This window comes from Sebastes fasciatus, chromosome 10 (genome assembly GCF_043250625.1).
Source record: "Sebastes fasciatus isolate fSebFas1 chromosome 10, fSebFas1.pri, whole genome shotgun sequence".
In the NCBI taxonomy this organism is placed as follows: domain Eukaryota; kingdom Metazoa; phylum Chordata; class Actinopteri; order Perciformes; family Sebastidae; genus Sebastes; species Sebastes fasciatus.
The window spans coordinates 12,200,734-12,226,951 of record NC_133804.1 but is presented as its reverse complement, the minus strand read 5'-3'; the positions used below and the strand labels follow the sequence as shown (position 1 = coordinate 12,226,951).

General features: G+C 42.4%; 1 protein-coding gene across 1 annotated transcript; it reads right to left on the bottom strand.

Annotated features, from left to right (window-relative positions):
* Positions 1 to 5,078: 5,078 nt before the first annotated feature.
* stc2a (stanniocalcin 2a) lies at positions 5,079 to 12,456 on the bottom strand. Its single transcript, XM_074648187.1, has 4 exons — positions 12,046 to 12,456; positions 9,854 to 9,996; positions 8,990 to 9,201; positions 5,079 to 8,763 (listed from the first exon to the last, which is right to left on the bottom strand). Exons 1-4 carry the CDS (start codon positions 12,188 to 12,190, stop codon positions 8,394 to 8,396), a joined length of 870 nt encoding a protein of 289 aa, XP_074504288.1. The 5' UTR covers positions 12,191 to 12,456; the 3' UTR covers positions 5,079 to 8,393.
* Positions 12,457 to 26,218: the final 13,762 nt, after the last annotated feature.

Here is a 26,218-nt window from a genome sequence, read left to right as displayed (position 1 = left end):
ATTTTCTCCATTTAAAGGCACCCTCAAGGGCACCTCATCATGTTTTCTCCACTGGAAGGGCACCCTTGAGGACACTGCATTATGTTTTCTCCATTTAAAGGTACCCTAGAGAGCACTGTATCATGTTTTCTCTACTGGAAGGGCACCCTAGAAGGCACTGCATTATATTTTCTTCATTTTAAGGCACCCTCGAGGGTGCCTCATCATGTTTTCTCTACGAGAAGGGAACCTGGACACTGCATTATGTTTTTTCCATTTAAAGGCACCCTCGAGGACACCTCATCATGTTTTCTCTACTAGAAGGGCACCTTGACACTGCATTATGTTTTTTCCATTTAAAGGCACCCTCGAGGACACCTCATTATGTTTTCTCCACTGGAAGGGCACCCTAGAAGGCACTGCATCATGTTTTCTCTACGAGAAGGGAACCTGGACACTGCATTATGTTTTTTCCATTTAAAGGCACCCTCAAGGACACCTCATCATGTTTTCTCTACTAGAAGGGCACCTTGACACTGCATTATGTTTTCTCCATTTAAAGGCACCCTCAAGGACACCTCATCATGTTTTCTCGACTAGAAGGGCATCCGGACACTGCATTATGTTTTTCCATTTAAAGGCATCCTTCATGTTTTGAAGAGGATGAAATATTCGGACTTTTAGGTTTGCTAAAAATCTGGCATGTGATTGGATGATTTTGCCGTGGTGGGTCACGCCCACAGCACTCCCTTCTCTCAATGAATGGCACATCATGCACTCAAGACCTCCTAAATAAGGATGCCTTGAAATCAATGAGAGGAGTTGTTGTAATGTAAGGAAAATACATTAAAGACCCAAGGACATTTCTATCTCAACCCTCGACCAAGACTAAAAAAAAAAAAAAAGCTATCTTCATAAAATAATGCAAAGGGTTGAATCCAAGGTTTACCAGTGGTATTTGCATTTATTCCAAATGCAGATCAGTTAATTTGCCTAAGCAAATATTTTCTTCCCCTCCACCTCAGCCTACAGCTGTTGTCCAGGATTGGTGTGTTGTGTATTAGAAAGGCCCTAAAAAGAGCAATGGATTAGATAGATAGGTAGATAGATAGACTGTTATAACCTGAGTCCATAGCAAAGTACTGCATAGCAATATCATTAAAATAAGCTGCTGCTATTTTCAGCACATAATCGAGCTTGAGAGCTTGATTAATTTTACTTTGGTCAGATATGTGCTGTGCTCTGATCATACCATCATATTATACCATCACATACAATATAGTCTCCCTCATCTGATGTCTACATGCAAGTCAGAACCTCACATGGATGTGCTCTCTCCTTTGCCGAAGCCAATTCATTAAAACCTTAATGGTCCTTCACCAGGAGAGGAAAGAGTATCCTTTTCAATGGCTGTACTCCTGCTAGGCCTACAGTATTCATTACTCAAGTGGGAGTAAAATTACTTGTGTTAAAGCTAATCAAGCATTTAAACAGTCACACAGTTCATCGTGGTCACTATAAAAGGGCATATGTGAGGTCCTGTCTCATATTAACATGAATACTTGAACATTCCTGTGCAGTTCAGTAATGCTGTTATGACTGTTGACCATTTTGTCTCTGAAAGCATGAGCAAAGGTTGCCTTATTGAGGAAGAATATCTTCGTGATTGTGCCATAACACCACAACTGTAGGCTGTTGGGTGACTTTTTACCTAAAAGCAATTTGAGTACAATCCTTAGTCAAAATGAACGGTAGACTTACTGGTTTTACAATGTACTAAAACACTGCCTGAAAGAGCCACTCAGTTTCAGTTACTTGTTTCAGTTACTTTCCACCCCAGTCAGAGTATTATCTACCGCCTGCTTGTTGAGTTAGACTTGTAAACATAGTGTTCCAGTCCCCCAAGGCAGACCCACCCTTCATTTGTATCCTATAGTAGGCCTGGTAGCACACATCACCCCACCCCGCTCCTGTGTGCAGCAGGGCCTGTTGGGGTGGTTTAACAACACACACAGCAGTGTGTCATGAGCTTCTGGTTTATTTTTACAAATAGCAAACTGCTGGTCAAGGTGTTACTGGTTTGATATTCTCAGGCCAGTATCTGCCAACTCATCGAACCATGAGCTGCGGTACTCTCCAGTTAGTACAGTGTGTGCAGGCCTAAGGTTGAGTGTCTGTGTTGGGATCCACCATCTTATGTATGCTGCTGCCTGCTGTAGGTCTTTTGAGCTGACGGTAATTTGAGCAGAGCGAGTTGTGTCAGCGTTTTCTTCCCTGAGAGCAACACGCTCTGTATTCCCCAGTGAAACAGAGCCTCGCTGATTAGGTTCCACTCATTTCATGCAGCTAAGGTATGAGTATTCAACACACAGTATATAACATCTTTGTTGTACCAGCTTTAGGTAAATATAGGACATTGATCTTTCTGAGGCCCAACAGGAGACAGAAATGGGGTGCACCCTTTCACCCTGAATGGTTCTTTAATGATTCATCCATGGAACTTAGGCACCAGTCATTAATTCATTAGTTCACACTGGAGCACAGGGTAGATGTTCACCAAGCACCCGAGCTCAGGTTTCTCTGCTCGGAGGCGTAGTCTCTCTCTGCTGCTCAGATGTGATCTCCGCTGCCTCCATATTGATAGACCTAGTTGCCATACCAACCATGCAAACTGGGAGATTTCTAGTCCAGCCGGCAGCCTATTGTTTGACCAAGAGGTCGTCCATCTCAGACTCAAGGCATTGTTACAACAAGCTGAGTGTGACGCAGCATAATTTCTCCCACACACTATAATCCCAGTATCAAACTGCACTCTGTGGCCTTTCTTATCAGCTCATGTATGATACATAAATGTGCCACTCGCTCGCTGCAAAGGTTGATCTATTGCAGTAATTATAACTTGTGTGTGATAACAGTGCCAACGTATTTAGAAATGAGTTTGGAATGTAAAGACAGATACAACTGGAGTAAGATGCAGTCATCTATTGCAGCCTTTATGACACTGCATCGTGTCTTTTCCATTTTTAAGGCCACCCCAGTGCACTGCATCATGTTTTCTCCATTTAAGGGCATCATTGAGAGCACTTTATCACATTTTCTCTATTGGAAGGGCATCCTAGAGAGCACTGCATTATGTTTTCTCTACTGGAAGGGCACCCTAGAAAGCACTGCATTATGTTTTCTCCATTTAAAGGCACCCTCAAGGGCACCTCATCATGTTTTCTCTACTGGCAGGGCCCCCGAGAGGGCACTGTATCATGTTTTCTCTACTGGAAGGGCACCCTAGACGGCACTGCATTATATGTTCTTCATTCAAAGGCACCCTCAAGGGACCTCATCATGTTTTCTCTACTAGAAGGGCATCAACGAAAGGCACTGCATTATGTTTTCTCCATTTAAGGGCAGCCTCAAGGACACCTCATCATGTTTTCTCCGCTGGAAGGGCACCCTAGAGGACACTGCATCATGTTTTCTCCACTGGAAGGGCACCCTAAAGGACACTGCATCATGTTTTCTCTACTGGAAGGGCACCCTAAAGGACACTGCATCATGTTTTCTCCACTGGAAGGGCACCCTAGAGGACACTGCATCATGTTTTCTCTACTGGAAGGGCACCCTAAAGGACACTGCATCATGTTTTCTCTACTGGAAGGGCACCCTAAAGGACACTGCATCATGTTTTCTCTACTGGAAGGGCACCCTAGAGGACACTGCATCATGTTTTCTCTACTGGAAGGGCACCCTAGAGGACACTGCATCATGTTTTCTCTACTAGAAGGGCACCCGGACACTGCATTATGTTTTGTTTTTTCCATTTAAAGGCACCCTAGAGGGCACTGCATCATGTTTTGAAGAGGATGAAATATTCTGACTTTTAGACCATAATCTGGGTCTAACGCCAACATTTTTTTCACCCAAACTGAAAATACTGACTGAAATTACCCTTATGACTTCACCAGGGTAATTTTTTCAAGCTTTGGAAAGCTCCACTAGAGCCATAAAATACATGTTTAATGTATGTATATTTAATACTGTTTTCACATAGAGGCTGAGTAGAACCCCTCGTGATGATTAAACTCATGTCATCTGTAGTTTCCTCCTTTAATATTAAACATAATAGTAATGCATCCATTGTTCCTTATTAGATTGTTTGGAGACATACTGTTCCAGTGTGCTTCCTGTAATCCAACCGAAAGGAGGGTAACAGGAAGTTAAGACACTTTAGATTCACATTCAAATCTAAATCTGAGACATCAAGTACTTTACCATTTTAACTATTCATTTCAGCTTTAAAAGCATTTGCAGCTTCAATCAAGAAACTCAACTCACCCCTATTAAAAATCAAATACTTGCACCTGCTCCCACCATCTGCCTTTAGGTCAATAAAAAGAGAGATGTCACCACCCAGTGGTCATTTAGTATCACTACACACTCAGAGATGACTTTTTAAGAGCTGATGAGGCAGATTCACATTGAACTGATGGTATTACAGAATATAATATATATAATATAATATGTTATGTGTCATGTAGACTTTTTTCTTCTCTGCCACACTGGAAAACAATTTGAAAAAATGAGGGCAGGATTTGGGTGTCAAATTCCCATATATGGCCACCTCAGTACACTTAACTTGACCCCAGAATGACTTCAAGCTCCAAAACAACAGTTGTAAGTCGACCTTTAAAAATTACAACATCACTGTCTAAATGTTTAGTGAGGCAATGTACGCTGTTGGAACAATTCATAAAAGCTGACACCCTGAACCCAGCCCAAGCATTGCATGCACTCCAGAGCATCTGACGTAAATGTTAGGCCTTTCAATAGGGAGGATATTTCCAGTCCTTGAAACTTTAAACAAAGCCTGTATTTCACTGTCAGAGGCAGCAAGTCAAACAGGGTGCAAACAGGGTGTCTTTTCACTTTGTGTGTACACCTGAGACGGCGAGGGCTTCTCTGCTAACCTGCTCAGAGCTCGCTGAATGTTTTACCACCGTCCTCTTGTGTGAATTCTTCATCTGATGCTGTGCCACAATGTCATGGTGTTTTACACTACTTCAATGTAAATAAAAACTATATTGACACACACAACATGTACAAAATACAGACAAAAATATTTTAATGATAACAAGATACATTTGACTTCATGAGTCCAAAGATATTGATAGGATCATATGCCCAATGTCTTACAGGTGAGTTACAAACATCTAGACCATGTTCTGCATTTTCAACGGTGAAAAGCAGAGTCCTTGTGCTTAACGGAGGAAAGACATGTAACGTGGCGATGGAGCACTAACAAATACCGGAAACGTGGTTAGCTTTATTTTCCTCTGAACACATAAAGAAAAAGCCATTCAAGCCACTACATTATTACAAAAAAAGCCAATGACAGAGAGCTGAACAGATTGTCACGTTACACACATACAGTACATTCTCAATAGGATTAGCTTATGTCTCATGCCGGGATGTCACAGGAATCCCAACTTCCACAACAGAATAAAAAAATAAAAATAAAAGCCTGACTGATGATTCAAACCCTCGGAGCTTATACTTGTCCCTAAATGATTGGGAGGAAAAACATAACCTTACTGTAAGTACATCAGGAAAATAAAAGTGAAAAAACCCTTAACTGAGCCACAAAATCTGAGCAGATTTTACCACCAATCACTCCCCAGCATGTGGTGTAATGTGCTCACAAACTGCACTTCCACAGCTAAAAGCATGTGACTGGCCTGAAATGGTCAAAAGCCTGTGTCTGTGACCTAAAGGAGGGAGAGAAGAAGAGTAAGACGGAGTGATTCATCACATTAAAAAAAAAGAAGAAAGTTGTCTCGCTCCTTCTTGCTCTGCTCCTCTCTGCCTCTCTGCGTTGCTGGCTCTTGGCTGTGGCCCAGAGGAATTCTCTGGTGGCCTCGGTAAATATAACATTTAGAATAACAGCGCCAGAGCCCCCGTGTGTGGACTTAACCCAGTTCCTGGTTCCTCGCTGCGTCGCCTGCGGCTCTAACGGGTAGAATAACAGGCCTTCATGCCTCTCCTAACCTAGGTAAGGGACCAGAGAGGGGATAAGGGCTAATTTAGAGTGGCTACAGATCTGGAGAGCTTCTGTCAAGCCTCTCTCCTGCCCACTGGGACACCACAAAAAGGGTAACATTGATCTGAAAGAAGGGGCTCAATGTGGTCTGAAGGAGCATGTGGGGATACAAGGCTCGGTGCTGTAGTTGATAAGGGAAACCAAATGAAATATCCTATACAGTAAGGTCTGATTAGACCGCTCTGGTTACCTGGTCTTATCTCTTAACCTGAAGCAGTCCAACACAAACCGACAATCATCCAAAGTGCAAAATCTAAGACTTCTGTGGCTCAACATCATCGTAAAATAGCTCAACATTAAATCGTCCATTCACTTAAATCACAGAGAAGCGGTCGCTGTGGACAATAACAAGTTTAGGCACCTTGATGTGTGTGATTTTTACATTTGAAAAGGACTTGACTGAACATCCTCTCTTTGCTGCAGTTCACCGATAGCTGACAGTTAGATGGGAAACCAACTCAAAGAGAATGTACAAACATTTGACAGTTCAATTCTTATTTGTGAACAAGAACATCTCCTGAAGTTATAAACATGACGTTAATCTGTAACGTCGCCGAGACACAGTTTCTGAAGCACAATGAATGAGAGCGACGTGATGATTTTTGCATCCCGTCAGAGTTGCGCTAATACTCAATGGAACAAAAAGAGTCCATGTTAAGGTATAATATGCAAGAATTAACTAACTAAAACAATGTATAGACAGGTACAAAGATAAGTGTGTGGTGGTGTCTGTATCTGCAGAGACCCTGCCCTCTGCCTGTATTTTCTCTTTTCTTCTTAATTTGCTTTACTCTGGACGCTTCTGGGTGTCTGCAAACAACCTTTGGGCCCCGAATGGGGGTGTAATCCTCAGCCAATAACAGCCCGTTCAGGTGGTCAAATGCCGCCGCTTTGACACGCCACTCGGCTTCTGATACCGAGTCTCCACATACAAAGCGGCTGTATTTCACGGATGGGAACGGGTTGTGCTATGTGCATGTGTTCCAGTGATCCCCGGCTCCTCTCTGTGCTGTGAGTGCAGCTATGATCGGTGTGTGTCTGTAGTATAACGAAAGCAGCGCTGAACCACAGCCAGCAGACAGGAAGCCTGCATTCATTCAAAATCTGGAAACTTGGCACCTTCCCGCAGGGTTATGTGGAGTTAGTTGTGTGTTTATAGAATGTAACCGCCGTGAAACAATCAGAAAATAACATTTTATTTCTCTGATTCGCTACTTTGTTCTCACTAACGCCGCTCCCTTTCTTCAGTCACTCTATAGCTTGCACCACCATCGCTGCACTCTTGCTCCCTCGCTCGCTACTTGAGTTGAGGAGGAGGGAGCAAATTAGAATGCGGTGTGTTTACAAACAGAAACTGACAACTGTTACATATTATACCTTTAAGGCTCCCATTCATTGCTGTCCAGACAGCAGCGCTCGGTGACACCAGAGATCAGTCTCGGCTCTCTTATTTCTAGCTTTGTGAGAGACTTAATACATACATGTGTGAAATAACCGTCCATATTCATAGTATTACATCTGCATCCTCTTTAGAGTGGACTTTCACTTTAAGAATGCACAAGTCTGTTGGCTTCGCGGCCATCATGCACTACAATTCATATGTGCCAGAACTGGACTTGAAACCTGTACAATTTGTATTTAATCATCAAGTATCTATAATTATAATACACATTCCCACTTTGAAACGACAAATGGTGTATGTTACATATCTACAGACCGATGTGTGATGGGTGCAATACTGTGAAGAGACGGCACACCATATACTATGTCATCTATAGTATATCAGTATTGCATATTGTAACTATATTTATACATGTTTATATAAATATAGATAAGTATATTTCTATGTACATTTTGATACTTCAACATTGCATACAGAATAAAATAAATAATACAAATATAATCAAATCTTACAGTAAGTATGATTTGAGACTTGCTATATTAGAGCCAAAATAGTCCTAACAGTTGAAATAATCATGATAATAACAATTATTATTCAATTTAAAATAAAAAATAAAATTGTGGCCTACAGTCTGGCATAACAGTACAAGCTTGCTACACCACAATTACCCTGCAAGTTTACCATGTGGGACTGCTGGAATGACTGGAGAGGGCGGAATAAGGACAGGAAAGGTCGGGGCTTGTTTCCTTCTGCTCAGTCTGTCTGGGAATTTGTGTGTGTGTGTGTGTGTGTGTGCGTGTGTGTGTGCGTGTGTGTGTGTGTGTGAAGTGTGTGTTTTTGTGTGGAGGTGTGCATAAGTCTGCAAGTGTGGTTTTTAAACATTGTAGGGGGGGTTAAAGGTCGGGATAGTCTCCTGCATTTTCACCTCCGGATGTCAGTGGCCTCGGGGTCTTCCTGCTCGGCCACAACTCCGGTGTCTGGACTCTGGCGGCGGGGTCCCTGACTGCGATTGCGCGGGTGAGCGTTGAAACCCGCCTTGGCGGGTTTTTCCTTGTCGCCTTGCCGCGGGGGGCGAGGGTGCTCCAGCTCGGCGTGGGAGGGCAAGGGGGGGCGGCGGTGGTGTTGTTCGGCGGCAGCGCCGGCCGGGGACGGGGCGAGGGAGGAGCAGAGGCTGAGGCTGTCGCACAGAGCGCCCCAGTTCTGCTCGCACTGTAGCCGGACACTCCGCGTCAACGCCTCCTTCACCTCCTCACCGCAGCTCAGGAGAATATTCACCAGCTCCACGTACGGGCTGGGCAGAGAGAGGCAGATAACTCACATGAAGCGTTGTGATTTGGAAGCACAATACATCTAGGTCCAGGAGACAACAGGAATAAATGGGACTATTGCTATACATGGAAAAAAAAGAACAGGCTTGAACTGGCAGAAGAGTCCAGGGAAGGTAAACAATCAGATAAAAGAGATGGGGCAATCTTGAGAAAATACATCCAAACATGCTGTGCAGAGCAGCCACTCACCCTTTAGGGAAGAGATCCTGGAAATGGATCATCTCCACCATGACGGCCACATTCTCCTTAGCAGCAGAGCACAGGTTGTGTTTGATGTAACACTCTCTCTGGAGCTGGAACACCATCTCTTTAATGGACACACACTTCCTGCTGATACAGCTGAACTTGTGCCGTAGGCCGTGCGCCATGCATTTCAGAGCATCCTTGATGAAGGACTTCCCCTGTGGACACACAAGAGAGACACAACTGTTGAGGACAAACTCCCTTGAAGTTGTTGAAACCTGAGAGTTCACACATCAGCCAAAGAAAACCATTTGGCTCTTTCTATGTCATTACTCTCACTTAATAGTTTGGAGATGTTGTGCACCTGTTTCAGCAGTTATGTGTGGTTGCATTGAAGCAAACGTTGCATGAATGTGTAACCATACACCTCTAACACAGAATGGGGTTGATGAAACTCTGCATGACTAGCAGTAAATTGTGTTATTGTTCTGGTGAAATCTTCTGGATTTGTCTGCCAGAGATTCCTAGAATGTGACCCTATAGACATGTTAAGACCCCAGTCAGGCCTGGCTTGGCAGGGCTTCAGCCTCCGCTATGTATGAAAAGGGAGCTAACTAGGCGTCTGGCCAACTGGCTCATGACCCCCTCGGTCCTAACTGTACACCCGTCCGCTGAGAGGAAAGTGAACTTCCCAAAAGAGGAAAACAGATTATATGTAAGATCGCACTTCTAGGAAAAAGTTATATGTTTTGTAGGGGAGGGGGGGGGAGGGGGGGAAAGCAAAAGTAAACAATGTGTGGAGTGAAAAAGGAAAAGGAATGTTGCCTGTGGTTATAGCATTTTTTTGCAAACACACACTTAGTTTAGTACCTGAGAGTCAAATTTGCCAGCGTTGTGCAGGAACGTCATGCAGATTTCCTGTAGCCCTCGTATCTCGCAGGAGTTATTCTCAAAGCACTCAAACACACCGCAGCCGACATCCCCTGCACTCACCAGGCAGTGCTGGATCTCAGCTGGAAAGAGAGAACAGGTTAGGGGGGGAGGGACCTTATCGTCTGTTCACAGCAGAGACGGCAGCAGATTGTTACAGGCGCGTTGGCAGTGAAGACCATACGGCTTTGAAGGCACTTCAGCACTTTGAATTGCTGCACGAATCACAAAGCTTGATAACTAGTTCCAACCGACACGGGCGGTCGCTCGCGTGTTCATGACCTGAGAGAGAAAAGGGATGCAAGGGCGGGTGGAAGGGAGGGGAGAGGAGAAGTCTAATTTCCCAAGCTGAGGGGTTCCTGCAGAGGAACACTTTGTGACAGATATTACTGTGTCATTCTGCACCACAATCCATCTGCACTGCCTATAGCATTGAGATGGGATGGTGCATTGCAGATACAGCCAAGGAAACACAAAATGCAGTCATTTCTATTGTCCATCAACAAGTCTCTCATTATTGCATTCAAAAGGATGGCATACTGAAATGACAATATTAAAAAGGTGCACCATTAGCTCCATGAGGGGGTACAACAGAAAGCAATGCAGGCAAAAAGAAAAAAAACTTGGGGAAATGAGTAAGTACATGTCATGCGAATACATAATATCAGCTCCTGCACACCACCGGCTGGCTCTCGAGTGCCCTTTTCTCTTTGCTGTGGCCGTGAAAGACAGGAATAAAACAGATGTTTGAGGACAAGAAATTGCCATGTGAAAGTGAAGGTCTCTCTTTCAACCCCAAATTGCTGTCTATTACGAGCCATGTGACTTATACCAGCAGGGAACCTGTCACAGTAACTGCTGCTTTACCATATGTGACAGCATTGGGGAGTGTTTTACTCTTAAGTTAATATGGCAAATTGCAGGTTTTAGGGTTGGCAGCCAGCAGGCAATATAGTACACAGTTTGGCTACCCCCAAAACTGTTGACTTAAGCAAAAAACATAATTGCACGCGTGATTTGTGCCTGGAAGCTGATAACTGATGTGCGTAAAGGACATTTTTTTTCAGGTGGAAGTGCGCACCCGTTGCAAAGCACAGCAAATAAGGCTACAGGATTAAATTATTAGAAATCACGCTTGTCAACAAAGAGAGCCTGTGTTGGGGGTGTCAGTAGTAGAGAGGTGGAAGGAGACGAGCTGCTGCTGCGGGGGGTTTGTAGGCACTGAGTTGAACTTTAGTGCGCAGGGAAAAGTGAGCCGCTGTCAGCAGTGCTTGTTTTGGCATCACGGGAATGTGCTTGGATCGTACGAGCTCGGCCGCATAACGTGCATTGAATTACACAGTGGTGTTATACCAAGGGGTCTCTCTCTCTCTATCTGCTGCTGCTGCATGAAGAAACCTGCATTGGAGTTTGTCCCCATTTTTTTTTTTTTTCCCCTCCCACACTCAAGTGTGGAGATAACAATTGTGCTGTAATATTTTGACACATGTGTTCACATGGTGTAAGTCATGCCGAGTGTGAGGAGGGAAAATGAGGCTTAACGAGGAGTTTGCAGAGAAAAAGGCAGCAATCCAAATGTGGTGTTTGGTGCTTTTGTGTTGATTCTTTTTTCTTTTTATGGTATTTTCCCCAGGAGGTTTGGATCACAAGGAATAAACTCTCCTTGAGCAGCCACTATACTACAATAACCATTGCTGCTCTGCTAACCTGCTTCACACCAACATTCATTTCAAGATGAAAACGCACTCAAACAAACACACATTTCCTCCATGATAAAAAAAAAACTGTTACCTATAACGCGTCCACGTCCGCGCCACGCAGCGCGCACGCACACCCAGGTATACATTACCTATTACCTTGTGCCATTCTATTAATAGTTTACTAACATATTGGATTTCCGTCTGCGAGTATTTACAAGATATCCTCTTTCCTGACTAATCGAAAAGGAGAAATGTGCGCATTTTTAAGTTAAAATCAGCCGGATTGAGTCCCAAACCCCCCTCCACCAACACATCCACCTACCCAGCATGGTTACATTTTGCAGCCACAGAAACACGTGTACGAAGACAAACCCAGTTGCACCAACAACCAACAATCTCACACACATATACTGACACCTCCAGTTTCCTTACCTGTGTTCTGCAGAGAGAGGCGTCCTTTCTGGCTCACAGGCTTCTCCGGCAGGCTGTCATGGATCATCTCAGTATTATCCGATCCCACCACCACTTGCTCCAGCACTGACAAAACCAGCAGCGCCACGGCCAGTTTCAACAACATTGCGCTCCGATTTCCAGCAAAAAGATCCCCAGCAGTGTGTGTGTGAGTCTCTCTCTCTGTGTGTGCGTGTGTGTGAGTGTTCACCTTGGATCAGTGCTCGGTGCAGCTGCAGCTCGGTGTGTTATGTTGTGCAGCTGTGGGACTGAATGCATGAGCTGGAAGAGATGCTGCTGCCTATATTTCTCAGAGCCCCGCGGGTGTCAATTTGGATGAAGGAGTTAAGCAGGTGTTGTCGGTTGGGGCTTCGCGACCAATCAGAAGCGAGGACATCCACGTCCAAGGTTTTAGGGGGAGTGTCCAGTGAAAGTCCCCCTTTTTTTTTTTTTTCTCAATAAAAACTGAAGCTATAAAGCAAATATTCATGAGCAGCAAGTTCACTGTGATGATCAAGCAGTGTTTTAAAAAAAAAAAGAATCTGCAATCATATAACAGACAGGACCTCCAATAACACACATGCAGTGTAATAATCCTTCAATGAGCGGCATGTATTGCAAGATAATGTTGCTGTTGCTGCAGTGAAAAGTCAACAGAAAGTCAGTTTATGCCATAAAGCAATATTCATGAGCAAGTTCACTGTGAAGATCAAGCAGTGTTTAAAAAGAAAAAAAGAAATCTGCAATCATATAACAGACAGACCTCCAATAACACACACACACACAGTGTAATAATCCTTCAACAGTTTATATGATCTGCATGTATTGCAAGATGATGTTGTTCTTGCTGCAGTGAAAAGTCAACAGAAAGTCAGTTTTTTGCCATAAAACTGGAGCACTTATTTAGGCTACAAGGCTAAGTATTACCGCAGTGGGAGGCTCAAGAAGTACCAAGCTTGCCAGCAAACTGGAGAAAATTGAAGCATAGCCTATGTTGTCCAAGCACTCAACATAAAATAGGCTCAACTTGTGGATCTACAACCTACTAAGTCATTAATGCAAGGTAATAATTGCAATAATAAATGTCTGCAGCCATCGCTTTCACAGAAAGTAGGCAGTGATGTAATGAAAAGTACATTTACTCAAGCACTTAAGTACAATTTTGACGTACTTGTGCTTTGAGTATTTCAATTTTCGGCTTTTCTTTACACTTCTACTCCACTATATCTCAGAGGGAAATATCAACTGATTAGACTGTTGTGAGGCTATTAAATAGGTGTTATCAGTCGCTATAAGCCCCATAGATGTGGGTCAGTTGGGCCCTTCTACACCCACTAGTAGATTTGATCAACTATTCACGTGGTAGATCACCGAAAGAAGGTATAAAAGAACACAACAGCGACCTCTAGCGACCGTAGTAATTATGACAGGAGCAGAAGCGGAAGTCAGGCGCTGTAGTATTGACAGTGAGACTCCATAAGGGGCGGAGCTCCGGGACGATGGATGGGAAACCAACAATGTGTAGTTGTCTTTGCAGTCGTAGTTATTTTAACTCAAAACACAATGTTTTTCCCTAAACTTAACTAAGTGTTTTTTTGTCCTAAACCTAACAAAGTTGTTGTTTTGCTGTCTAAACCTAAAGAAGCCTTTTTCTTTGAGGTCAAAATGTAACATTTCATTCATTTTCAAGCCTTTATTGATAGGACAGTGGACAGTTTAGAAAAGGGGAGAGAGAGAGAGGGGGCGACATGCGGAAATGACCGCAGGTCAGATTTGAATCCGGGCCGCCGCGGTTAGGACTCAGCCTTGTTATGTGGGCGCCCGCTCTACCAACTGAGCTATCGGGGTACCCTTAAGTACACTTTTGAGGTACTTGAGCTTTACTTGAGTATTTAAATTTTCTGCTTTTGCTTTACACTTCTACTCCACTGTATCTCAGAGGGAAATATCAACCGATTAGACTGTTGTCAGGCTATTAAATAGGTGTTATCAGTCGCTAAAAGACCCATAGATGTGGTCTTTGTGTTCGTAGTTATTTTAACCGAAAACACAATGTTTTTCCTTAAACTTAGTTGTAGTTTTGCCTAAACCTGAAGAAGCATTTTTCTTTGTGTTCAAAATGTGATGTTTCATTCAGTTTTACAACAGGTTATAAGTGTTGCTTTTAAGTTTCACTTTCACTTTTACAATGTTGTTTACATAGTAGACCCACATCTATAGTGCTTAGTGACTGATAACGCCTCTTTAATGGCCTGATAACAGTCGAATCGGGTGCAAATATTGTACCTTTTACTATACTACATTTATCTGACAGCTTTAGTTAATTTACAGATTTATATTTTGTATTACTAATCTGAATCAACTAATAAATTATGAGATATTAGATCAGTAGATTGAGCTCCACAGCAGTTAAGTATTTCAAATTTGCCACACCATAACCAGCTGCAATATTAATGTGATGTATACATTAATGCATCAATAATTATAATCCAATAATATGATATTATTCTTAAATGGGTAATTCTGCACAATGAGTACTTTTGTACTTTTACTCAAGTGGGATTTTGAATGCAGGACTTTTACTTGTAACAGAGTATTTCTACACCGTGGTATTACCTAATTAAAGGTTCTGAGTACTTCTTCCACAACTGAAAACAGAAATACTCAATGAAAAACGAATTGTAGCCTACCGTATAATCTTGCAATCAATGTTCTAATAATAATTATACACAAACAACAGGATGTCAGAACTTTATGACAGTCTATATTGATTTTGAGAACATGATATAATTACTGGATACTTACAATTGAAAAGCTACACAAATAAGCATGCCTTTACTGTAATAACTTTTTTTTATGGGGAAATGAATATGAAGGGGGTCTGTTGCACAATGCCCAGTTTGGTCTGTGACAATGAGGTCTGCTAACCACTACTACGGGTAGTGATCTAAGAATAGAGGACCAACGTTGGCATGGTTGTGCATTTGGAGACCTTAGAGGAATCTTTTTCAAGAGCAACACTCGAGGATGCCATGTGGAATAACTGCAAGCAGGCCGAGCCCGCGGTAAGAACATAAAGTCTCTGTCTTTCGAAATGTTTCCAGTGACCTAATGGTGTTACTAAATTCAGGTGAAGGCCTCTATAGGAGCCGGCGGCTCGACGCAGGCCAGCATGTCGCCGTGTCGCCCGTCGTGCCAGAGGGCCACTGGGGGACAGGAAATTGTACCGATGGCAGGAAATGACTATCAGGGGTGCAGGGTGGGCAACTGCACTTGGGTCCCAGGCCTCTAGGGGGCCCAGTGACACAAATTGTTTCTTTCCTTTTCTTAATTACAACATAGCACTACAGCAACCTCACCACAATAAACTTCCAGGCAATCATAGACTTAACACACACAGACAAATACAGGCAATGCAGATTTTTGATTGTGGGGGGAAACCGGAGCACCTGGAGTAAACCCAGGGAGACATAGGGTTGACATACAAACTAGTGTCTTTCTTATCTCTGGTGGTTTGCTGTTAAAATTTCTCAAGTTTGAAACAACCTCTATCACAGTGTGGCAGTAATAAAGAGGAACGACGATGTGGTTTAGTGTCAGCATTTGAATGGGTGGGTGTGGGGGGGACCCGACTAAAACTCAGACCCCGAGACAAGTACATTACGCCACTGCTCAGGCGCCCCATAAACGAACATGGGGAAACGATTGGCTGTGGTGTGTGTGTGAAAGACAGACACAGACAAACAGGCATATGATTGTGGCCGGCCGAATTTCATAGATCTGTGACTTTGAAATGTGTTTATCATAACATTTTTTTTTATTTTCATAAAATCCTTTTCATAGAGCCCTGGCTCTGTCTGCTGGAAAAAAACAAAACGTTAAAACCCAGGCTATATTTAGACCATCAATGAAATTAGCCTAGAGCAGGAATTGGACTCCCGCTCTAATCTGACCAAAATGACGGTCACTTATAGCTCTAAATATAGATAATTATTATCTTCAGACTGCCGTATCTATCGGTTTAATTGAGGTTTCTTAGCCAGTGGAATGAATTTTGGAGATGTCACCACAGCTGAGAAATGGGAGGTATTTTGGCCAGGAGACGGTGCAGCGTAGAAAACCTCAACATTTCAATATTCTTATTATATTCTTATGGTGGATGTGGTTGGACTTTGTGTGCCATGAATTTTATGATGATCTTACTTTTGTCTTCTATCCTCAGATCCCCTGATATTACTCTTGATACAAAGATCAGTTTTGATATTAAGTCTAATCTAAACTTAATATAGCATCATTATAGACTTTGTTCTCCCTCAATAAAAAAAAAAAACTTGTTCCAGTCTGTGTGCCACAAATTGGCTTAAGCTTGACGAGCACAGAACGGAAATTGCAATGCAGCAGTATTTTCAAAGTCCACTGGATTTCCACACAGGAGGGTGTGCATGTAGTGGGCGCACCGTGGCGCGCGTCTGGAGATGGGCTTGGATGGTATCCAGTTTGTGCCTATACCACAGACTGGAATCTCCTGCTCAATTCACGTCTGTTAAAAGCTGCCCACGCTGTGAACACACCCTCGATTTGGCCCAATCAGTGTGCTGCATAGGACCACAGGCTTGTAAGAGTGCGTCACCAGCTGCCTACTGGTGCTGCATTCAAGTCACATGGGAAAAAAAACTGCTGGAGGTCTTCAAGCCAAGGCTAATGACCAAGCAAGCATTATAGTTATTTAGAGACTTTAATATCCCTGTTACTTTCTAGCATTTTAAGGCACTTAGCAGAGAGTTAACAGCAGACCAAATGCCAATGAAGAAATTAATAATTTCCCTGTATTAAACTTCAGTTAGCAATTTATTTTACCAGAAAATCCCTCAAGGTCCACTTACTAGCTTTTTCCAGAGCCACATTTACATTTTATAGTGTCCCTCAGTGGATAGAGAAAGCTCAGTGATTTATCTTGGGCATCTCTCAACATATCTCCATGACAACGGAGCAATCCGCTGAGGAACAGCTGGTGAAGTGTCGTCCGAAATCACAAACTAGTGTGCACTACATGTATACTTTCGTTCAACATACTTTTGTGTGAATAAACAGCAGTATGTATCTTTTCGGACTACACTGAGCAGTTTATGTCGTCACTTCCTGAGAGCCTCTTTGCCAGTTGGTAACGCGTAACCGTGGTAACCCGTGCCAACCTCATGTGAACAAAAACGACGATTTGTGAGAATAAAAGTCTGAATTCATTTAAAATATATATTACGCAAAGCAAAGTGAAATATACTTACATACTTACACTTAAATTGAAGCGTTATTGATCAGAGCTGTCAATGTCTGTTATGAATGTTGTCGTCACTACCGCATTGCATTGTAGGATATTTATGCCACCGTAGTGTCCAGCGGTTGCATACTGTATAATTTCACCACAAATAGGATGCAGTTTGTGTACTTTTGGTTTCATACTAATGTTTCGGGCATACTAAAAAATCTCACATACTGTTTTAGTGTACTAAATAGCATATTAGTGTGGAATTTTGGACGCAACCCTTGAGTTTTTTGGGGGTTTTGTTGTCAAGCTACTGTTTCCAAGATCAAAAATGAACGGTTGTGCTTTACAGTTAGCATATTTGTGTACAGCATTTCAAATTCAGTTAAAGGTAACCTGTGGAGTTTTTGACCACCATTATGTTTGTCCCATGCACCGATGCGCCAAGAAATGCAGCAATGTGCCAACAAAGGCAGGAAAGAGGAAGACTACTCGCTGCTAAACATGGATGTAAACAATGCAATGCATTAAAAAATTTTGAGAGAAAATTGGCTTTGCAAATGTTTTATGAGGAAGGAAATGCATTCAACCCATTTGTTAGAGCTCAGGGACACATACAATGCATTTTAGTCAGTAACACTGAATGTGAACATAACTCCACAGGGCACCTTTAACTGGCTAGTAGGTTAAACCACATGTTGTGGTACTTTTAAAATAAGTTTCCACAGGGAAAACTGGAGTGAATTGGCCAAAGGTGGAGAAAAGTGGTAATCTAAGTACCATTCATATTTACTACTTCACTCGAATGCAACACAAAACACCAAACATTGGCACTGGGGAACAAGAACATTCAGCGGTTTGACTAACCAAATGAATGAACATCATGATTTTAAGCTTTATTCACAAAGTTTAAAATAATCACGTTTTCCAGAACAGCTTGCGAGGAGTGAGCAGGCAGCGGCCAATTGTATATTTTGAAATATAAACACATATTTTAAGTATGTTTAAATTTGACTAAACAATCCCACCTCAAACCTCCATTTAGTGGCTATTCTGAAGCTTTTAATCATATCGAGTTTGGTATATGTTCGAATTGGATGTCTTGTAAGTGTGTCAGGGTGACGTTGCACTTCATATGAAGACCTTCAGCCTCCAAACACTTGTCATCCACAACCTGACTGCATCGGTTACGATCGCGTGTATATTTGAACACAATGCAGAGCTTTTACTGCCTGTAATGACAATCTTGTTGTATCTAAAGTGACTGTCGCAGTCTGGTTGCCACAGATGGTTGCGTGACAGCTAGAGCGATATGTGTTTTTTTTTTTACTTTTATATTTAATCCGTCGTGCTTCAAAGGTATTAGAATCTGTTTCATGTTTATGTTGCGTAAAGTCATTGTCTCCTTTTTGGTGACACTGTCCAGAAAATAGACGTAGGCTATGCTTTGACAGTGGTAACGTTCATTCACTCTGACTGCTGTACTGTAAACATACAGAAAGCAGGCATGTGTTCTGAGTTGGGACCCCTGGGGCCCTGGCAAGTGATCAACCAATGAAACCACAACAGAGAGGCCCGGCCGGGGTGTGTGTGTATTTGTGTGTGAATGGGGGGTCACTTCACTGGGAGGGAGGCTTCTGTAACAGCAATTAATGTTACTAGTTTACAGACTCCTTATAGTACTTTACGGGAAGCATGTGGGTGTAATTCAGCTAAAAGTTCAGGCTCAGTTGCGGAAAGCTGCTGGACAATGACTCCTGAGTGACCCCACAGAGACTTTGTTAAAAAAAAAACGTATAGTATCCTCTCCATTCACACTCACACACTTGGGTTTTGTAGTGACAATACGGCTATGTTCACACTGCAGGTAAAATTGGACCCGATTTGGTATTTTTCCCCTCAAATCCTTTCAGTGTGAACAGAAGCAAAATTGATTTTCCATACTTTCTCTCTTTGTGGTCCTTGATCTGTTACATATCTTACATGTGGAAATTGTGACTTTGATGAGACTCCAGTGCAAAACGTTTAATATTTCTGTACTGGCAAAAAGTACACAGGACACAAAGGCCCCATTTAATGACAGTGGATACGGCACGGATACACCATATCTGTGCCGTATCCTTCAACCAAAACAAACCGCAGTCGGCCGCAACGAGCCGCAACGACAAAGCAGAGAACGGCGGAGGCTCCGCGGGATAAAACCTGCAACCTCATATTTTAAATCCAAAGTGGTAAACAGACATAGAGTAAAGTATGGAAACACTTTGGGTTTCACACATTACCAGGATTTTTGGGTTGCTGGAAAACATGTAATAAATAATGCCTGACAATGACCGATATATATGACTTAATCTCTGACTACATACATGCTGAAAATCAAACATTTTTACTGTATTATTTTCCAAAGTAAAAGTCCCTAGAAGTGTATGATTCAACTTTTCCCCGTGAACTAGTGTTAAAAAAGTTAACAAAAATCATAATAAATCATAACATCGAATTGCAATACTTGTAGAATCGCAAAAATCACAATACATATGGAATCGGCACCCAAGTATCGTGATGGTATTAAATCGGGAGATAGGTGAATCATCCCAGCCCTATATTCCTATGGTCTAAGACAGTCCAAAAATATTAGTAAACATGAACAACTCTCTCCCAAATCCAAAAAAAAGAGTGCTAAAACTCAAATTTGTGATGTCATAGGGTATAAAGTGTGGAGCTGCTCCATAGACATTGAATGGGGAGAGATGTTATAGATGACACTGAGAGCACCTAAGGGGGTGTTCTGAGTATATGGGAACATTTTCTGTTTCACAGCTGACTACACTACATTAGAATAAAGCTCATTGGGGTACAAAAAAGAAAACAAATATTCTGTTGGTCTCCCATTCATTGTCTGTGGAGCAGCTCCAGACTTTATACCCGATGACATCACAATTTTGACCCACTTCTCTGGTTTCTGGCTTTGAGAGAGAGTAGCTCATGATCACAAATATTGATTGAACTTTCCTTGGTCATGGAAATAACATATTAGAATTCTTAATTTAGGTATTCCCCTTTAAATACATGTGCCAGTTTCACACTGAGCTCCACTGCAATGTATGCAATAAACCTCTCACTCAAGAATGCTAGGTGCTTGTTCTTTATATTAATATTGTTATTAAAGGGTCAGTTCAGACTGATGCAGGCCACAAAAACATAACGTGAAGAGTCTAAAAAAAAATCAGAGCAGTAAATCAAAGCTGAGTGTAGAGTCACATAACCTCTGGGAGGAGAAAGAGCATGAGAAGGGAGCTGTGAAATATCAAATACCAAAGTCTTCGAGGAACCTGAAGATGATATCTTAGTTTCTAAATTTGTCTCAGTTTAACTGTGTGCATTAGTGTGTGTGTGTGTGTTGATGGTGTCAGGTGAAAACCTCGTCTCTCCTAAATGTTGAGATTCAAGAAAAACATGCTTGTTTTAGCAGGATGACAGTGCACGTTTGGCCTCATCCAACCGAATTTTATGAGGCCAATGAGTTGAAAAACTGTCTCAACTCATTAAAGAGCGTGTAAACTTGATGTTTTGCACTGCGAGTGTGCGTACTGCAACAGAAAAACATGAAGTTTTGTAACTTTGAGCTGCAAAATCTTCCACCCCCTCCATTAAGGCACTCTTTTGGTGTGTTAACTCACCTGACTCGTGAAAAGAGAGCTTTTACTGGCCCAGCTCAGCAGGCAAACTCTGGGCTCTGATTCCAACTGGTGTGAAAGCGCCACATCTCAGACCCTCACTTAACTTGCCTCAAACAATGTGCTATTATAGAGTTTGCTCTGTATGGGTTATATTGCTAAAGCGCTGGCAGATTACAAAGTGCTCCGTCTCATTACTGTCCATATAAGCCCGCGGGCCTCGCCAGCACAAAGGAGTGATTGAGTGATAAGGGGAGAGAGATGGCCCGTAGCTGCCCATGAGAGCCCTCACCTTGGCTGCTCTAGCCCCGATGAGGGCAGAGGTGATGTCATCGTGGCTAGAGACACAGGGGTCGACCCCTCTGATAGGTGGGCACGCTGGGACAAAAGAGAGCAGCCGGGACACAAAGGCCCCATTTAATGAGAGTGAGACATGAGGCCAGAGCGGACTCCGTGGGTGGCACATGGTGTCATAGCTGCTGAAAAGACTGGTGAGCAATTAATCATCTGATTCAAGAACTGGGCAAAGGGCTTATTACGTAAGGTCAGTTTGGACGGCATCGTCGAGGCAAAGGGAGCCTTTTCTGGGTTACACTTCTGATGTCCCAAAATTTCCTTGATCCCATAATATTGGATCCAGGGATGCTATATTTATCATGATGGTCAGGTCCAAACAATTGTGCAACATAATATGACACACTTACCCCTCATTAGAGATGAAGGGTCCTTTGTGGCAGCCTGACAATCATTAAAACTTCTCCCCTGGCTTGGCTTGTTTACTCTGTGGTAATTACCAGGTGATTGTGTAGCCCGTGACCCACATTCAGTCAGGTCAGCCAAGACATGGGGGATAATTGACAATATTCAGAGAAGTGCACGTAGAGAAAGAGTGTTAGAGTGGATAGTCATTTGTTCCTGCCTCATTAGACTGTGTTAGAAGACAAGCTGGCTCACAGTATTCTTGCAGTGGAACAATACCCCGCTTTCCACTGTAAGACCAAAAACGTGGGCTCCGGTGTGTAAATGTGTTCGAGAGGGCGTACGGCAGCCTCGTTTATCCATTTATGCATTCATTTATTCACTCGCTGGTAATATGGAAAATAAATGAATAAACAGACTATGTAATGTGTATGTCTTCAAGGTGAGCTCATTTGAACCTGAAGCATTTTTTGGACCGGCGTGGCTCTGCAGCTCCACCCATTTCACCTGTCCAAGTGAGTGCACCACTGCTCCTTGCAGCACTCCTACCATGACAGAAACAAGCGACTGACTACCTCCCTTAAACACACAAACACATGCACACAAAACCTCTGCTCCATCTTGAATCCTTTTCCCAACACAATCTCACAGAAGTTCGTGAAATAGGCATGAAATTGAATCTATTTGATCATGTAAATAGACACGAATTTCCCTTTTTTTTCGGGACGTTCATCACGACTTTCAACAACGTATTTGTTGTGATTTTTCCTACGAATGATCAGCAACACGTGACACACATGTCAATTTCCGCCCCAGTCTTTTCAAAATAAAATGACTTAGTTAGGTTTAGGAAAAAGATCGCGGTTTGGGTTCAAATAACTCTGGAAGTGCCGTTACTTAAATGCAGAAGTTACGTGACAAATAAATCAACGTTGGCTTCTGGTTTCATACGGGATACAAACACCGGTCTCCTGGGCGAAAATCCTGTGTCAACCATATATCACAGGGGTCCAGTGACAATTTCTGTCCTCATCCCAGAAGTTAGCCTCCCACTGTTCATTGGCTGTAGCCTCACTTTAATAAATGTTGGTTTTGCAAATCTGCTTATGCTATTCAATGTGTTTATTATCTCCACAACGCAACACTGGCCCAAACACAACCAATAAAAAGCTACTGCTAGACCAACCTGTGAAAAACTAATAGGTGGCATGGCCCCAACATCACTACGGCTGCCAAACTAAATTGAATTTGGCAGTGCTCTCAAATTTCTGTCGCGTAAGGCACTGTGAGGTCTTGGCTCTCGGCGTCCACACAAGAAGGTAGACCTCGTGAGTAAAGTCAGGAGCAGGTACAACTCTTTAGTTCCTAAAAACAGAAAGTAAACAACTTGAAGCCTAAAACACAAGACTCAAAAGGACTGAATGTGATAGTCACATGACATTGTTGACATTGTCTTGCTTGCAGGTGAGGGCCTGTAGTGGTGGTGAGGATGAATGAGGCTGTGTAAAATGTTTGGGTGATCACAGCCAAATGTAACACTTGTGTTTGGTTGCATCATGCACTTTGTGAACCAGCTGCTAAAAAAAGCGAACCCACTGCTGTGTTTTAGTGCCAAAACCTAAAAGTAACTATATTTAATTTCCATTTAAAGTCAGATTCTGAGGGAGAAACATCCAAACTCTTATTTGTGTCTGCGATTATCCAGTGCTCCTCAGACACATGTTGGACCCTGTAAGACTATGCATTAGTGAGCAATAATAACCCATTTAGGTAGCTCATTAGAAAAGTGTTATTTGACATGTCTTGATTGGAGAGCATTGTTTCTATATTGGCGCCTGTGTCTACAGAAAACACCGCTGTTATGGAGATAATATAACAGCCTTATATAAGACTACCTGTTTGTAAAGAATAAAGCATTTTATTGTACTGATGAGGAGTGCATTTAGCATGTTTTTTCTTTTGTTGGGAAAGAACTACTTTCTGATAGTGGTATAAATAAAGCACATGATATATTTAGAATAGTTGAGGTTAATTAGCCAGCCCATGAATTAGTGGTTGGGTCTGGATCAAACCAACATGTCACAGATGCTTGTGAACCTCAGTGCCATGAGGTTACAATTGGATGTTTAGGGATATTTGTTGTTTACGATGTGTGTTCTACAGTTAGGGGTAATTGATTGCTGTGATGGTGTGTGTTGGAACATGTTGTATTTTTCCGTAAGGCCAGCGGCTGGGAGGGGGCTGGGCTGCTGCAGCAGATGAAAAGTTCTAGGACCGTCCAACCTTACCAGGAATTCCCAGAATTCCAATTCCTAATTATGACATCCGCGGAGCAGAGGCCCAACAACATCCCCACCCCCAGCCCCACACATCACCCCACACTTGCGTGAACACATGCACGCGCGCACAAACACGTGCACACATTCCAATTACTCCTCCGCCAGCATCATCACAGACAAGAGACGAAAAAAGTGACGAGGAAATGGACGAAGAGCCTCGGGGCAGAAAGAGGAAGATAAGAAAGCAAAGAAGGAGGAAGAGGTGATCTGTGTGTCAGACCATAACTTAAAGTTCAATCATTGATATTTCCCTTTCTGTCTCTGCAGGCATTTCAGAGGTATGGTGAGCATACCTCAGCTTGGCCCAGTTCCTGGAGGTCTTTGGGATCAAGTAACAAGTCTTTTTAAAGGTAAGGAAATACACAAATACACAATCTCCTCATTTGAGGGTTTAATAAACTTACACAAGTTTGTACCTTACAAAATTAGAACTCATGATAGTTGGAAACTTTTTGTTTTCTAAACATAACTGTATTCATCCGACATTCGGTGGATGTAACTGAAAGTTCGAAAATGTTTGTATACTTTAACTAGAATTAACAAACTATGAGGGGTGGAAGTAACATAAATTAGGTGATAAAAATGGAGGTGATGAAAATGCATGCAAGTTAAAAAATGGAGCCATAAAAATGGATGTGAAATGAAACATGCAGTGATAAATTATCAAATGATTTGATTAATTTAAAGCCGATTTGACTAAAACAGTCCTGATATGATGAAAACAGAGCCACGTTTCATCCTTTTTATTACTTCCGTCCTATAAAAAAAAAGAACACGCCCACTCAGCGTGCGTGGTTTTTGATTGGCATTTTGGGCGTAAGTAACAAAAAATTGCGTGCTGTAAAGGATAATTGTCAATTGAGTGTTGAGAATGATGAATGCAAGACGGTGACAATTATGAAACATGCTCTGTTTTCATCATATCATGACTGTTTTAGTCAAATAGGCTTTAAAGTAATCAAATCACTTGATAATTTATCACTTTTTAATTTTTCACCTCCATTTTTATCAATTCATTTTTGTTACTTCCACCCGTTATGACAAACTACACTTTATTAACTGATCTAAATTGGGCTAAACTAGGTTAATCTCTGCTGTCAATATAGTGCACACTGCACGTGGAATAATTAAAGTCATCCATACGTTTTTGTTACTTTAGTTAAACCTGCAATAACTTATATTTGTAGCCACTTAAGGGCAGCAGAAACAAACTCTAAACACAACACTGAGATAGTATCACCTTTTAACTTGATATGGAGGACTTGTTAGCAAACACTTGTCTATTTGCACAGCCAGATATGAAGAAACATTAGCTTTCATTTGGAGTCATGTTTCTGGTCACCCTATAACGAGTGCAAGTCCAGTATTCACTCTCCTTTTAGCGCTGTTTTTGGCCTCTACACACTCTTGAGGGGAATATCTGGCTCATTAGCTGCTAAATGCTCCACTATGTTCACCAGCTAGTCTGTCAGGCAGGCAGTCTATCAGTGTACATTCTGTTTTTAGAGCTTCTATGCTAAAAACAGCTGCGTTATGCGCCCAGGATAGCGAGAGAGAGGTATGAGTTGAGGCCAGAAGACCAAAACGATGAGCCTAAAGATGCTATAGGCCTAATGCTCTCTAGGGATGAGAGGAGTCGCAGAGGCAGATGATAATTCTCTGTCGGTTCATCACTATGAGCGACCCCTTTCACATTCAAGCAGTCATGTGATCCATTGTTAACACTAGTGCAGTGCCCATTCGGAGTGCGTGCCCGTCCGGAACATACCGATTGCTTGGCTCCCAGAAGGACTGCTTGCACCCGCCAAGTATGAAGATGACTGGATGAACGTTTCTCGAGATATACAAAGGACAGTTACACAATATGCATACATACATACACAGACAGACAGAGATGCCTTCCTTTATAGTTAGATGATGCTGCTACAGCGCCACCTATTGGCCAAATTGCACCAAATTTGCTATGGTTACTCAGACATTATATCTATACATGTCCACCAAATGTGGTCGCAATAGCACAAAGCGTTCAGGAGACATGACATTTTTCATAATGTTCTGTACCAAATTAGGTGACGATTGCTCAAAGTAGCAAAAAATCTGATTTCGACACAATTCAAAATGGTGGAAAATCAATCTAGACGCAAATGGAGGCTTATATGGATATATACGTCTGAACAAAATCC